Source organism: Ovis canadensis, chromosome 7 (assembly GCF_042477335.2).
Source record: "Ovis canadensis isolate MfBH-ARS-UI-01 breed Bighorn chromosome 7, ARS-UI_OviCan_v2, whole genome shotgun sequence".
NCBI classification, from domain to species: domain Eukaryota; kingdom Metazoa; phylum Chordata; class Mammalia; order Artiodactyla; family Bovidae; genus Ovis; species Ovis canadensis.
This window is the reverse complement of record NC_091251.1, coordinates 32,725,116-32,739,326: the sequence shown is the minus strand read 5'-3', so window position 1 is coordinate 32,739,326 and position 14,211 is coordinate 32,725,116. Positions and strand designations below refer to the sequence as shown.

The window sequence follows — 14,211 nt, the reverse complement described above, 5'->3', positions numbered from 1 at the left end:
CTCCCACAAAACTAGTGACCACTCTTTGGCTTCCCTCTTTATCATTGTTGAACTGAAGGAACTGATATTAGTACTTTGTCAAACCTGTTTGAGTTCTGAGCCCAGTTACCTATTTCAGTGGATGGAGATGCTGGTAGAGAGGGGGCCAGAGGTTGTTTTTCTAAAATTAGGCTTTCCCCAAAATATTGGATGAGCTTTGACCTGGAAATCAAACAGATGCTTTTCCTGGTCTCCTGACTTTCAGCAGTATGTACTCTCATGTTGAGGGCATGTATTTGTTTGAAAGCCGTTGGTAATGAAAGGCAGGGCAGTGAGTCAGGCTGTGAGCTGCCTTGCCTCCTGCTGCTGCTGAGAGCTGGTTCTTCTCTTCTCCTGAATTGGAGCTAATTTTGGATGGATAATGAGGTAGATGGTTGCTAATAACTTTGCCTTGCTGTGATTCCACAGTACTGTATAGAGAGAGCATTGTGTGTTGTTGTTTTTTTTTTTTTTCCTTTTCCCTACTGCTAGGAGGAGAAATAGATCTGTTTTTATGATTTTTGATGAGTGTTCAGCTATCAAGGAATTCCCTACTTGTTTTATTTAGAGGCAGTGTGGTTTTTTTTTTGGAAAGAATGGTACACTAAAAGCTGAAGATCTCTGTTTTGATCCCCACTCCACTCAGGATTAGCTACCTAAGTGATCTTGATCAAATCATGAACCTATCTCTGCACTTGACCTATGAACCTTGTGAATTTATGGGAACAAAATGAGATGTGATACGTGTAAAAGCACTTTGTAAACTGTTCCATAAATATTTCAGGTGCTGCCGTTTAGTAATTTGGCCACTAACTACAACACTAGAGAAATGCCTTTAATGTCTTTTAATCTCCTTCCTATGAAGCTAGGCTTCTTAAGAGCAGAGTGGTAGAATCATCAGAACTGTGGGGGAAGTCTTGCTTCTGAACCATCTTTTGTTTTCTCACTCTTTTCTACCCTTTCCCACCGTCCCCCCGCCCCCCACTCACTCACATTCACATAATTGCTTTAGGATTTCTTTGATCCTTGTGCTATTCTGTCTCTATTCTTTAGTAATTATAATTTTAAGGAGTTAGTCATCATAGTGTGCTGCACGTTCCAGTGGAGGAGTCTTGACTTTTCATAGGCAGAATTAATCAATTATATTTAAGTGGTGACCAAAATGTCTATAACTTTTCTGGCTTAGGGAGACACATTGACTGCAGTTGTGGTGTTAAGAGACCGAGCTTTGGCTTTGGACACACCTGAATTCCAGTCTAGACTCTTCACTATTAGCTTGTAACTGTGGGGAAAGTACTTAACTTTTTTGGACCTTGGTTTACACATCTTTTAAGGGGATTATAATTGCATCTGTGCTATGTTGTGAAGATTAAATGAGATAATATAAAAGTTCTTAGCACATTGTCTAACACATAACACATACTTAGAAAATGTTATCTATTGATATACATGTCTAATAATAATAAAAAAATAATAATAGCCCTCAAAGAGAGCACAGATAGATGTCTGTTGTCATTGTTTTAAGAGATTTTTACTTTTGTTTTTAGATAAGTTTGCTTAAATATATATCATTGTTGTTTTTGTTTAGCTGAATCTCTTGCAACCTAATGTACTGTATAGCCCTTCAGTCTCCTCTGTCCATGAGATTTCCCAGTACTGGAGTGGGTGGCCACTCACTTCTCCAGGGGATCTTTCTGACCCAGGGATCGAACCCGTGTCTCCTGCATTGCAGGCAGATTCTCTGTCGCTGAGCCACAAGAGAAGCCCTAAATATATATAATATAATTTACTAGTCGATAATCAAGGAACATTATCGACTTGGTCCCCTTCCCTGTGTACAAGTAGAAAACTACTAAATCAGATCAGCACTACCTTAGAAGTAAGTCTTGTCCAGAAGTTGCAGTGTTGGTTTGAGTGACTTTCTTCGTTCTGGGCAGTGGAGAATTGTGTTCAGACTGTTTCTCCACTGTCTTTGAATTGTGGTGTCTTGGGATTTATGATTATTTTGAAATTGGATGGGTTCTTTGTGGTTCTGGACATACTTGCAGGTATTCCTTCTACTTAGCATGGTCAGTAAATTGAATAGGCTTAGATCTGAGCTTGTTTTGAAGCGCAATTCAGAAGAAGGGAGAAAAAAGACTGGAGAAATCCACTAACAACATATTTCTAGAGCATAATTAGGCACATTATCCCATCATTCAAGGGGACACAAACTCCCCCAGTTCACAGAGAATGTGAGAATAAGAGCATTTGTGAATTCCACTTAATGATCAAGAGTATGATTAAAGGAGAATAATACTTTTTTCTCCTTTCTAGGGATTTACTGATAAACAGTTTTCTCTAGTGATTGAGCCAGTAGTAAAATGAATGAAAAGATAGTGTGAAAGCTAAAACATAGCTCCTTGGTTACCCTTTTATCTGGAAGTGAGCTCAGCTTTGCGTGCAGTGGCTTGATGTCTTCTTTCAGGAATTCTGAAACTTCCCCTGCACCTGAGAATGATATATTTTTGGCTTTTTGGGGCCTCTCATTAGTAGTTCCTTTCAGGGAACTGATATCCGGTCTCAAAAGGTAGTTTAGGCATGTCATTTTGAAGGCAGAACAGTTAATCTGAGGCTGTTAATGGCTGCTTTCCTATCCTTCCCAGATTCTGAATTTTTTATCAGTTGAAAGACTGGTATGAATTTGGCATTCTTGACCTCTACTTGAGTAAGTGTAGTATTTCCCATAGGGTTCTGAGGTCCATGGTGTAGAGTTTATCTCCAAAGGCAAATATGCTGAGGATATAAACAGAAAAATTTCCACTTAGCAACCTCCATTTTCAGCAATCCCATTATATCCTTGGCTTTTGGTCTGTAGGGAAACTGTTCCATTTAATTCATACTTCTCCTCTGAAATGTTCTTAACCTGATGTTGGTAGATACTGTCCTTACTCTGCTCATTGCAGAGGATCTGGCTTGGGCCCAAAAGAAATTGCCCGGCGACTCAGAGTACCCTCTTTTAGCTTCTTGCCTGTACTTCAGATACTGAATTGTTAGTACCTTTTAGCCTGAATTGGTAGAAATGCTGAATGGACCCTTGGTGGAGTAAATGGGTGAGAGAGAGTATGCTTGCACTGTGATATGGACTCCATTCCAAGTTCTTCCAATAAGTCTGAATTTTTTCTTTTGCTCTCTCTTTGCCATTGCCACCTTATCTTATGCAAGTGTAAGCTCAAACAAATTATAGGCAAGTGGAGGTAGACATCAACCTTAAGTTCCTGGGCAATTCTTGGCAATGTTGGTGAGGCCTAGCCTTTACCATAGAGTTTAGTTTAATACATCATTGTACAGTTTTCATTCTTTTTGAGCTGGCCTCTAGGAACCAGGCAACTAAACAAAGTGAAGAGAGCCTGTCAGATGCCATGGATTTTTTTGTTTGTTGTTCTGGTTCGGTTTTTGTTTTTGTGTCATGGTTATTTTTTAAGACTGACTTTTCAGGAGATTTTTCTGGTTTATAAATTTATGGGATTGTGGAGGGAATAGTCCCTCCAGATGCTGGCAATAAGTTGAGTTACTGTTGGTTCTACTCCTAAGCTAACCCCGATAGTAATTCTCACTCTGAAATACAGACTGTCTTGCTCTCCTGTACCAGAGAGTTTGCTTTCAGATAGAGGCTGCTTCACAAACAACGGGGTTATTTGTTTGCCATGGGCCCACGGAAGAAGAGGATGCGGGAAAGTCTAACCTGAATTCAGGATAGGATCCTGCATGAGTGAGAAATTTGCTAGCCTTTCAGGTGAGATTTGGACTCTGACTCCCAAAAGAAGGTGTCAGTAGGTCATTAACGCTTCTTGTTGTGACCCATAAAAGACATTGCATTTCTAACCAAGTGTTCACCCATCCAAAAGAGAGATCCTGCCTTGGCATGTAAACCTATTGCCACTTCCGGTTATCTTTCATCACTTGCCTGAGTTTGAAAAGGTAATGGTTTGTGTTCTATGGAAAGAGACTTCCCTGAGACCTGAGGCTTTCTCATTCCTACCGGCTGGGCCCATTGCTAAAATGCTTTCCAGTGGGCTTGCTTCTGCCTGGCCAGCACCTGGGCTGCCCCAGCTTGTAATTAGCCTGCCTTTGCTTCATAAGCTTCCCAGGGTGGTTCTTCTTCTAAAAGCTTGTATGAAATGCTATTTACTGTCTCTTTATAGTTTAAAAATGAATCCTTTTTGTTCTTTGCAACTCATTTGCTTTTTTTCTTTTCTTTTCTTTAAATTACTATTAACACCTGTTGATTCTTCTTTTTTTCTGATTGGCCTGTCACTGCATTCCTGCTCCCCCTCCCTCTAGCTGGGTTTGTCAAGTCGCCCATGTCAGAAACTAAGCTCACTGGGGACGCCTTTGAGCTGTACTGTGACGTGGTCGGGAGCCCCACGCCAGAGATCCAGTGGTGGTACGCAGAAGTCAACCGGGCAGAGTCTTTCAGACAGCTGTGGGACGGTGCTCGGAAGCGCCGTGTCACCGTAAACACCGCCTACGGGTCAAACGGCGTGAGTGTGCTGAGAATTACCCGGCTCACCTTGGAGGACTCTGGGACTTACGAGTGCAGGGCCAGCAACGACCCCAAGAGGAATGACTTGAGGCAAAACCCTTCCATAACATGGATTCGAGCCCAGGCTACCATAAGCGTCCTTCAGAGTGAGTCCAGCACCCTGCGGTAGCAGTACTGTAGTCACTAGAGGGGGCCCGCGACCCTTCCCTCTGCTTCCTTTCCCTCTTCCCCAGTATGATCACTCTCCCCACCCCTTGTCTTCGTTTTTTCAAACCCACGACCCTTCTGGTTGTAGTGTATGAAGATATCTGTGGCAACTTTTTTTTTTGTATCTTTGCTGTCCTCTTGACCTCGCTTACCCCCCAACCCTTCTCTGTGTCTCTCTCCTCAGGAACAAAGAACTTGGGGAATCTGTGATTGTCCAAAATCATCTGCATTGGGAAGAGGTGGGGGGAGAACTGGGGAGGCTAACAACAAAAACTCTCGAAACTCGCGAAACCAGGCAGTCGCACCAGGGTAGCGTTGGATTGCTTCTTTCCCTCCCCTTGAATTTTGCAGTAGGGTTCCTGCTATCCTTTTGCTGATTTATTATCTGGTGCCTTTCTATTTTTATTTCTCTCCCCAATCTAACTATTTTTTATTTCTCTGTGCATCTGTTTGAAGCTCTCTGAGTAGCTGCCTTCACCTCTATGGTTTTAAGTTTGTGTCTGCCCAGCCTCTTCCCTCACTGTGACTTGGTGTCATCCTGTCTATGATGGGAATGTTGCCATGGGTGTGGTGTGGTGATGTGTTTTGGTTGTTGGGTGGCATGTAAGCTTGGATATTTCCATAGTTCTAGCTCTTTTTCTTTTCTAAAACAGTGGCATGTGCTTCTCTGATAACAGCCCTCCACTGCAGCAGTATATTCCTCATGGTCCTGCCCATCTAGTCTCCTATTCTCTAAAGAGCAGCAGCCTTAGATTTTCTCCATATGTCTTGCTGTTAGGAACTAGGTGACACTAAGCTGCGCAGTATTTTTCTTTTAAATCTCATCATACTGTTTCAAAGTAAGAGTTGGATCTGTTGACAGTTTGATGACTGACTATTGGCACAGTAGTCAGTGCCACACTATCATCCCAGAGGCTGGCAACCCCAGAAGTAGTTTGGAAGCCATTCATACTGGCCTTTTCTTGTGTCTTGAAAAAAGAAAAAGAGGAAACTAAATTCTAACCCTGTTCCTCTGATTGGTAAGAGTGAGGGGAGCAGTTGACTCAGAACCCTTCTTTTCATCCTGTAGTAGCAGGTACAAGTGAGAAACCAGACACAGGAGCTTTTGTGGCCATCTCTTTCTGAATAGTGTTTACTGCTTGTGTGGTAGGAAGGAGAGGGAGGGAGAAGCTACCACAGAGCCAGTGCTTCTGACCAGGAAGGCTTTTAGCCCACATCTGTCCTGCCTGTAATTGAGGAAGCGTTCTCCATTTAATGGAAAGATCCTCTGGGTTTTTCACCTTCTTTTCAGGGACTCAGAGCCCCTAGAGCCAATTCTGGTTTAAAGAACTGACTGACTTAGAGAGATTAAATAAAAACAGTAAAATACATTTGTGAGGATGTTGGTAATAACACAGGAAGCCATTTGAAATGGGCCTTGAATCTCCTTCTGTGGAAAAGAGCAAGTCAGCTGTCTGTTCTTTATGGCAACTCAGGAGATGCCTATGAAGAGGACTTCGAGGAGAGGTAGAAGAGGCTGCTGCAGTTGGCACTGTTGAATCAGAGAACCTGCTTCTGGAAAGGGAAAAAGAAAACTTTGTCTATGTGAAAATGGGGGACATTAACCCAGTGATTTTTCTTTTATTTAATAATTTTTTTTCCCCTTGCACGCCTCCTTCTCCTGCCCCCATGCTCCTTTCCTTGTAAAAGCAGAGTTACCCAGATGGCCACAAAGGTCTGCAGAAGTTTATAGGCATGGACTGGGCTGGGCATTTGGTACTTGTACTTGTAGGAGCCTGACTCAAGTGGACTCATAGTTAAAAGGTCATGCCTTGGGGCTGAAAGAAGATGAGTCTTTGGGGTACCTGCCTCTCATTCTCGAGAGTATATAGCCGTCTCCCAGTTTACTTAGAAATAAGTTTCCTAACTTAAGGGTGTCTGCATGTGATTGAACCAAACCCTGGCTAGTTTAGATTCTCCCCAGACTTCCCTATAAATCAGTTAATCCTAGTTAACTGATTCAGAGAGCTAATCGTCTTCATTTTGTAAACACCCTGAATTCCACTCTAATTGGACTGTTTTATGATTCAGCATCCTCAATGACATTTGTCTCCAAGGGGAAGTTGAAATTTTCTAAGGATGACCTCCTGGCAGTAGAAGTGTGCCCAGTTTGCAGGTTCTCTCTCTGTCCATAGCATGTTCTACATATGAATGATGACTAGGGTAAGGGTCTCTGAACCAGTGCTTCTAAATAGGAATAAGTGGCAGGTAAGAATTTTGAGCTTCTCCTGAATGTTCATCTCTCTTGTACTGTCATGAGTAATGCTCGACCACCAGTGTTTGATCGGAAATAAAAGCCCCACCTTCATCCTGGTGCAGAATGCAGTTGTGGCACTGTGACCAAAGACCTTGGTCTAGTACCTGTTTCCATACACAGCAATTATAGGAGGAAGGTTATGCCACCCCACAACCCTCCTATGGCGCAGAATCATATTTAAACCTGTTAAAATTATCGACTTGCTCCCTGCTGCCTCTCTCCTGGATCTTTAACACCTAAGGGAAAATGTGCTTTCCTTTGCCTTCTGAGAATTCTTGGCAGGAAGTTCACCAGGTTGCTTTCATCAGCTTCTTAATCTCCCTGAGCTGCAGTGGTCATTTGCATCACCACAGGTAAGAGTAGCATTTACTTTGGCCTCCTTATAATTTAAACATCTTGAAGCTCTGGGCCTCAAAGTTTACCCTTTCTCAGTGCAGTCTGAGAGGAAGAACCAGAAGACAAGTCCCAAATGGGACAGAAAATAAAATTGGATAATAAAAATTCAGTAAAAAACTAAAAGTGTGTTTGGGTTTTAATGTTGCCTTTATATTTTTTAATTTCTGTGGAGTACTGGTTCTCTTTATCTCTTTTGTTTTTGCTTGGTTTTGATTTTCCTGGAATTGTGATGCTTTCTGCTGATGGTGTATGTGCGCCTTCCATTGCAGGGTTTGCAGCTGTTCTGCTCGACTTAAGGCCCAGGGATTTGGCTTCTGTCCAGTGTGTTTTGGAAACCATGGGACACCACTGCGCTAATGTGTTTACATGCATCTGCTTCTGTCTTAGTGGCTGCTATGCCTCCATTATCTGTACATAGAGACCCTGTTTGGTGTTACCGATAAGGACCAGTGCTGATTGGAAGATAACCACTATCCTTTTGCTAAAGTTGGAAAATAATGAGAACCAATTTACTTGAGCAAACTTGAGGATTTGCTTTATTTATCACAAGTTTCTTTGACAATATGAGCTCTACAGTCAGAAATGTTACATTGATTAGGAGGTGCTTGGGCATTACACTTTTCAAGTGTCCCATGACTTCTCCATCCTCTCCCCCTTCCTGCACAATGAACAAAGCTTGATTCAAGTGAAGAGAGAGAGAGAGAGTTTTGTCTTCAAGAATTATAGAGTCAGCACTATACGTGTATAAAATGGTGTCAGGGAGCTGCTAGAGAGTTGTAGACTGGAAGTAGCCAGGTGCAGGAAAATGAAAAGTTAGTCAAGGATTTCTAGGAAATAATTGGGAAAAAAGTTAAAGAGCAAATAGCTCTGATTGTGGATTGGGAAAGATTTTAACTTTACTTGAGAATGATTGACCTAAAGTAGAAAAAGAACTAACCATGGGAAATGATTAAAAATAATAACAAGAAAAGACGACAGACTTCTTGACTTTAATATAGTGATGGAATTCAAAGTGCTGTAAAGATGAACCTTTCAGGAATGGTATTGATACAGTGTGCCTTAAAATATTTCTGCTCAATGTATTATAACATTTGATACAGGTTATTTTTGTAGATACTAAATGAGTGATTCCAGGTTATGTAAGCCCAGGTAGAACCTGAAGATGAAATATAACTTTCTCTAGGGTGGAGTTATGGGGGTACTTTTGGCTTGGAGGGGGAGGGATAAAGAATTTGGTCAGATGTGTTTTCTAGGCCCAGCTTTGTCATTAATAATAATTGTGGCCTTGCACAAGTCATTTTTACCTTTTTAGCGCTTTAAGACTGGGATTCATTGAACCCTAAGAGCCTTTCAGCTCTAAAATTCTAGGAGCCCATAATACCAGCATATACTACATTCTAGTTATGATTATCTTAGAATGAAAAATATTTTAAAGTGAAATTCAGAAAATATTTTGTCTTTGGAGTAAAATATGGGCTGGAGAGAAGAACTGACGGTTCCTTAGGAATTTTCTCTCGGCAAAATTTGGAAAATGCAATAGACTTTCAGCAGGAAATTTGCCTTTAAGACCTATATTGTCTTTTTCTGCATAATTAATGGCCATGGCTGGTTTGCCATAGATTTATCAGATTTAAATGTGGGAAAGCCATACATGTATTACCTAATTGTAACTATTACTGTTTCAAGGCCTAGTGACTCCGTAGGAAGTTTATTAGTTATCTAAATGATACTGCCTTTGTCTTCAGAATTGCAAGGTGAAGCCTGATTTTTTAATTGAAGCCGAATTGGTTGGTGGTTCTTATCTCAAAAAATGATGGTATTCAAACGCGTAAGTGAATTGTTGCCAGTACAAGCATCCATAATACTCCCATTCTTTTCACGTCTAGGCCAGCTGGTCTTCAGGCTGTTGTCTGCGCTAGTGATCATTTGCTTATAATCATTGTTTTTCCTTTATTGACTTCCTCCAAAGTGGTAAAGTGAAATTCCTCATGTGGTCCTGTCTGCCCTCCCTCTTCTAGTCTCCCCAACCTACCCCATCCTACTCTCAGGCCAGGGCTACGGAGAATGGAACTATGGCTCCCTATCATTGTGCACTCTTATTACAGAACCAAGGATTGTCACCAGTGAAGAAGTCATTATTCGAGAAAGCCCTGCGCCCTCTGTTACCCTGCAGTGTAACCTCACCTCCAACTCTCACACCCTTACATACAGCTACTGGACAAAGAATGGGGTAGAACTGACTGCCACTCGTAAGAATGCCAGCAACATGGAATACAGGTGAGAGGGGCTAGCATCTCCTGGGAAGATGAGAGGGTACATAGTTGAATTTACTTCACATTCGTAACCTGTAATTAAGCTATGTGGGAGAGCCATGATATATATGGTCCTCCTCTAGAGAGTCTAATCCAGAGTATATCTGGGGTGAGGCTAGAATTTCCATGGATTTCCAAGTAATTTTTAATGAGCAACCAGGTTTGAGAGCCATAAAAGATCTCTTCCTTATGATAACAGCAACTGAGGGCATCAGGAGTGATTTGCTTGGGGTAGTAATGCTAGTCAATAAAAAAGCCACAATTAGAATGCAGGTCTCTTGACTTAATCCAGTGGTTTGAAGAATCAGACTGAAATCTGATCTAGGATTCTTAGAGCAAGATTACCATAAGTATTCGTCCCACTGAGTAGATTTCCTAGTGAGTTAGCTTTTAGGAGTGTTTATTATGACCATAACCTCATCAGGCCCGGTGGATATAGGGCTCATTAGTGATCTGGAAAAGGATGGTACCCTGTAATTGCCCTTTGGTGAAAGGGGGATATTTGCTGGCTGAAGTTATCCAGCACCCAACGATTTGGTACATTTTGAAATATCTAGAACACATGGCACCTCACCTTTCAGGATAGTTTGTTCCTAGTTGAAAGGGATCAGCTAATCCTGTTTGGCAGGATGATGCAGTGCGACTAAAGAGTGCACTGGAGTGAGACCAGGATAACCTTTGTACCCAGTGATAGCAAGGATATTCTGCAGTATTTTGCAGATTTGAGATAATTTCATATCCCTTACGGAGAAGGCAATGGCAACCTACTCCAGTACTCTTGCCTGGAAAATCCCATGGATGGAGGAGCCTGGTAGGCTGCAGTCCATGGGATCGTGAAGTTGGGCACGACTGAGCGACTTCACTTTCACTTTTCACTTTCATGCATTGGAGAAGGAAGTGGCAACCCACTCCAGTATTCTTGCCTGGAAAATCCCAGAGACGGGGGAGCCTGGTGGGCTGCCATCTATGGGGTCGCACAGAGTCGGACACGACTGAAGCGACTTAGCAGCAGCAACAGCAGCAGCAGCAGCAGCAGCATATCCTTTAAATAATTGACTCACATTAATTTGTGAATCCTCTTCCTCTTTTTTCAGGTAAGAAAACTGGGACTCAGAGTAATAACGTTTAACTCCTTTCAAGGCCACATACTGTGTCTAATAAGTTGCAGAACCAAGCCTAGGTTCCAGGTCTTCTGGCTCTTTAGAATCTAGATCATTTGGGATTTTTGTTTGTTTTTCTATTGTACTATATACCATTTTGTAGCAAGGTAGTTAATCTGTTTTCCACTGTAGTTTCTTCCGATATAAAATTGGAAATATAGCCTGAGATATGTCCTCATAGTTTGGAAAAGGTTAATTGAATAGCAATATTGGGTGGAATAAAAGGCATCTATTCTTGGTCTGTCCATTAGTTTTGCAAGTTTGTTTTTTTTTTAATAATACTTCTTTAAAGATACCAGATATCCAATCATGTTTCTCTTGGGTCTTGCACTGTTACCCCTAAAGCTTTGAGCTGTAACTTTATATAAAGTTTGAACCTGATTTTATAGAATGCCTCTTTTTTCCTCAGCCTATTTGAGGCTTTCCAGGGTGTTCTGCATTGTCATGAGTGTTTTGGGAAATCTGTAGAGTAACAACTCACATTTTGTAGAGTAACAGCTGAAGAGACCTTTGGGCTACCTCATAAGTCAGCCATGGAGCCCGTCACAAACCGTGCTTGTGCTTAGCCTGCAGGGGACATTTTTGATTTACTTCAGTTGCTTCCCAGTAGCTAGTTGAAGGAAATGTTGTGAGGAGATTTTGAGCCCACTGGCATGGCCCATAGTTTGGGAGTCATCTTCTCAACTTAGTACAATAAATCTAAACCCTGAAGATATTGCTGCTGCTGCTGCTGCTTCTCCTCCTCCCCCTCCTAACTCTGGGAACATTACTAAGAGCAACTGACTTGCGTCTATTTTCTTACTGGGAGCATATTGATGTAAGAATAGTCATTTGTATCAATTTGAGAAGACTATTGACGGCTCCTCTTAGAATCTTATGCTGCTATGGGTATGCTAAGACAGTCTTGTGAATGGGCTGGGTCTCTCCTCATCCATAGTCTCTTAACTTATTTCTTTTTTGAGATGAACAGTAAGATGGATAAATGCGTTTGGCCAGTGTTTTGAGGTTAGTTTTTCAGACATTAACTAGTGCAGTGGAGATTTGGTTATCACAAGTATCATGTTTTAACCGTTGAGCAGAAGAGTAGGAGTGAAACAATATTTATATTCTCATCTGGAAGCTGATGTTTCTTTGTTTTCTGTAATTACACACTAGCCTTTCTGCACATGTTTGGGGTGGTGGTGTATGTAGGTCAGTGTGCAGTTAGCTGATAAGCTGACTTTCAGGACCAAGAAAGCTTGTTTAGGATCACCCTTTAGAATTCAGAAGAAGTACTGTTATCATCACACACACTTCTCACAGTCCTTCCTTTCACTCTGCTTAACTTGGTCTGGATCTGTGCGTAGTTGTTCACTCTTGTTTGTGTTCATTCATTTTTCTACTATATTCTAGGCACTAGGTTATGTGCTGGGTATAGAATTGTGCACCAAATTAACAATGCCTGTCCACATAGAACTTGGTCTATTGAGAAAACAGGCATTCATCAAGCAATCACATAAATAATTAGACATTGTGATAAGTGCTGTGAAGGGTTATAGTGTAGTATGAGAGAATGTCAGGGAGAGGGATGTCATTTAGATTGGGGGTGGGAGGAAATGACATGTAAGCCGAGACTCATGGAAAAGGAGTTAGGGAGATGAAGAATAATGGGACTAGCTTTCTATAGAACAGAGCATCTTTTGTCAGAGTTCTGAGCTAGGAACAAGTTCAGCACATTGAAAAACTGAAAAGAGACCTGCAGGGCTAGAAGGTGGCTGAGATGACACTAGGGAAGGGCCAGATCATGCAAAGCCCTGGAGTTCTAGCTGTACCCAAAAGAGTTGAGCTGCATCTCTGTGGCTGATGCTCTGATGGCAGATTATTTTCCCCCCACTGATCCTATTCTGTTATTAGACTTACTGAAAAGCATGCTACTAAAATACAGGGTAGGAAGAACAGTACCACTAAAACAAACTCTTCAGGAAAGTGCAGAAACAGATGCTTTCTTTCTGCTCTTATTTATTTGACTGGAACCACAAGGTGCAGCAAGAACTTTTTGATGATGGGCCCATCTTTTGTATCTAAGTATAGATTTTAGTACTTTGTTACAGCTCTTTTGATTACTTTTTTTGTAGTATATTTCTCCAATAGACTGAAATATCTTAAGGTTAGGAACCATCTCTGTATTCCTGGCATCCAGTAAGGAGTAAATCATTAGTACACAGAGGGAGGTTTTTGCTTATAGTTAGGAGGAAGTGAGTTGCATGCAGGGGCACAATTTGGAGAGCAGGGTCCCTGGTTGCCCCTTTCATTCTCCTTTTATTGTGTATTTTGACTGTTCCCAGCTTCCTCACTTGATTTTTCTTCTCATCTCTGCAGGATCAATAAACCGAGAGCTGAGGATTCAGGCGAATACCACTGTGTATATCAGTTTCTCAGTGCTCCTAAGGCAAATGCCACCATTGAAGTAAAAGGTACAACCCAACAGAGGCTGCGGCGTGAGCCTCTCACTCTCCTTCTGAGATACTATCTTGGCTTGGGCTTCCAGTCTTCAAGCTTTTCTTGTTTTCATTATGGGAGGCAGTATATAATGTTATGGTTAGGACTGAAGGCTCAGGAGCTCAGCTGCCTGGGTTTAAATCTAAACCCCATCATCTAGCTGCATGACTGTGGCAAGTTATTTAACTTCTCTATGCTTCTGTTGTCCTCTTTTGTAAAACCTACCACATGGCACATGGGTTGGTTAGAGGGAATAAATAAGTTGAAGTTGCTGTTTTTGTAGTTCAAAAAATACTTCAGTGTTGGCAGCTTCATATGGTTCATCCTTAGGTAAAGCTCTTAGAATAGTGCCTTTAAGTATTATTGTGTAGTTGTGCCAGCAGGATTTGGCAAAGTACAGTGTGCAGGGTGAACATAAACTATTTGTAGGTAATTCATTAGAATTTTGATAGAACCTCTGGGTGCCTGGCATCTAAAGATGAGATTGTAGTTGGAAGTTGCACAGAAGGCCAGTAGAACTGTAAGACTTAGAGCTAACTAACATTTAACCCAACTTTCCTGTATTATTTCAAAGAAGCAACTGAGACCCAGAAAAGTGAAAACCGCTGGCTCTGTGTCATACCATCAGTTTGTGGCAACACTATGATAGCATGGACCCCAAGTCTTGACTCCCATCGCCACGTTTTTCCATTTTGTAAAATGACCATGGAGAGGCAGAGCTACTGTTTGAGGTCAGACTGAAGAGATGAGGGTATTTTCCAGGCCTTTTCATTTTTGCTTAGAAAGGATACAAACTTGTCTAAATCTATAGGGTGATCT

General features: G+C 41.6%; 1 protein-coding gene across 1 annotated transcript in view; it reads left to right on the top strand.

The window, feature by feature from the left end:
- Nucleotides 1–14,211, top strand: part of NPTN (neuroplastin) — a 66,399-nt gene that overhangs the window by 27,508 nt on the left and 24,680 nt on the right. Inside the window, exons 2-3 of the mRNA XM_069595592.1 lie at nucleotides 9,548–9,719; nucleotides 13,273–13,367. Of these exons, the coding sequence (XP_069451693.1) occupies nucleotides 9,548–9,719; nucleotides 13,273–13,367 (267 nt within the window). The remainder of the gene's footprint in view (nucleotides 1–9,547; nucleotides 9,720–13,272; nucleotides 13,368–14,211) is intronic.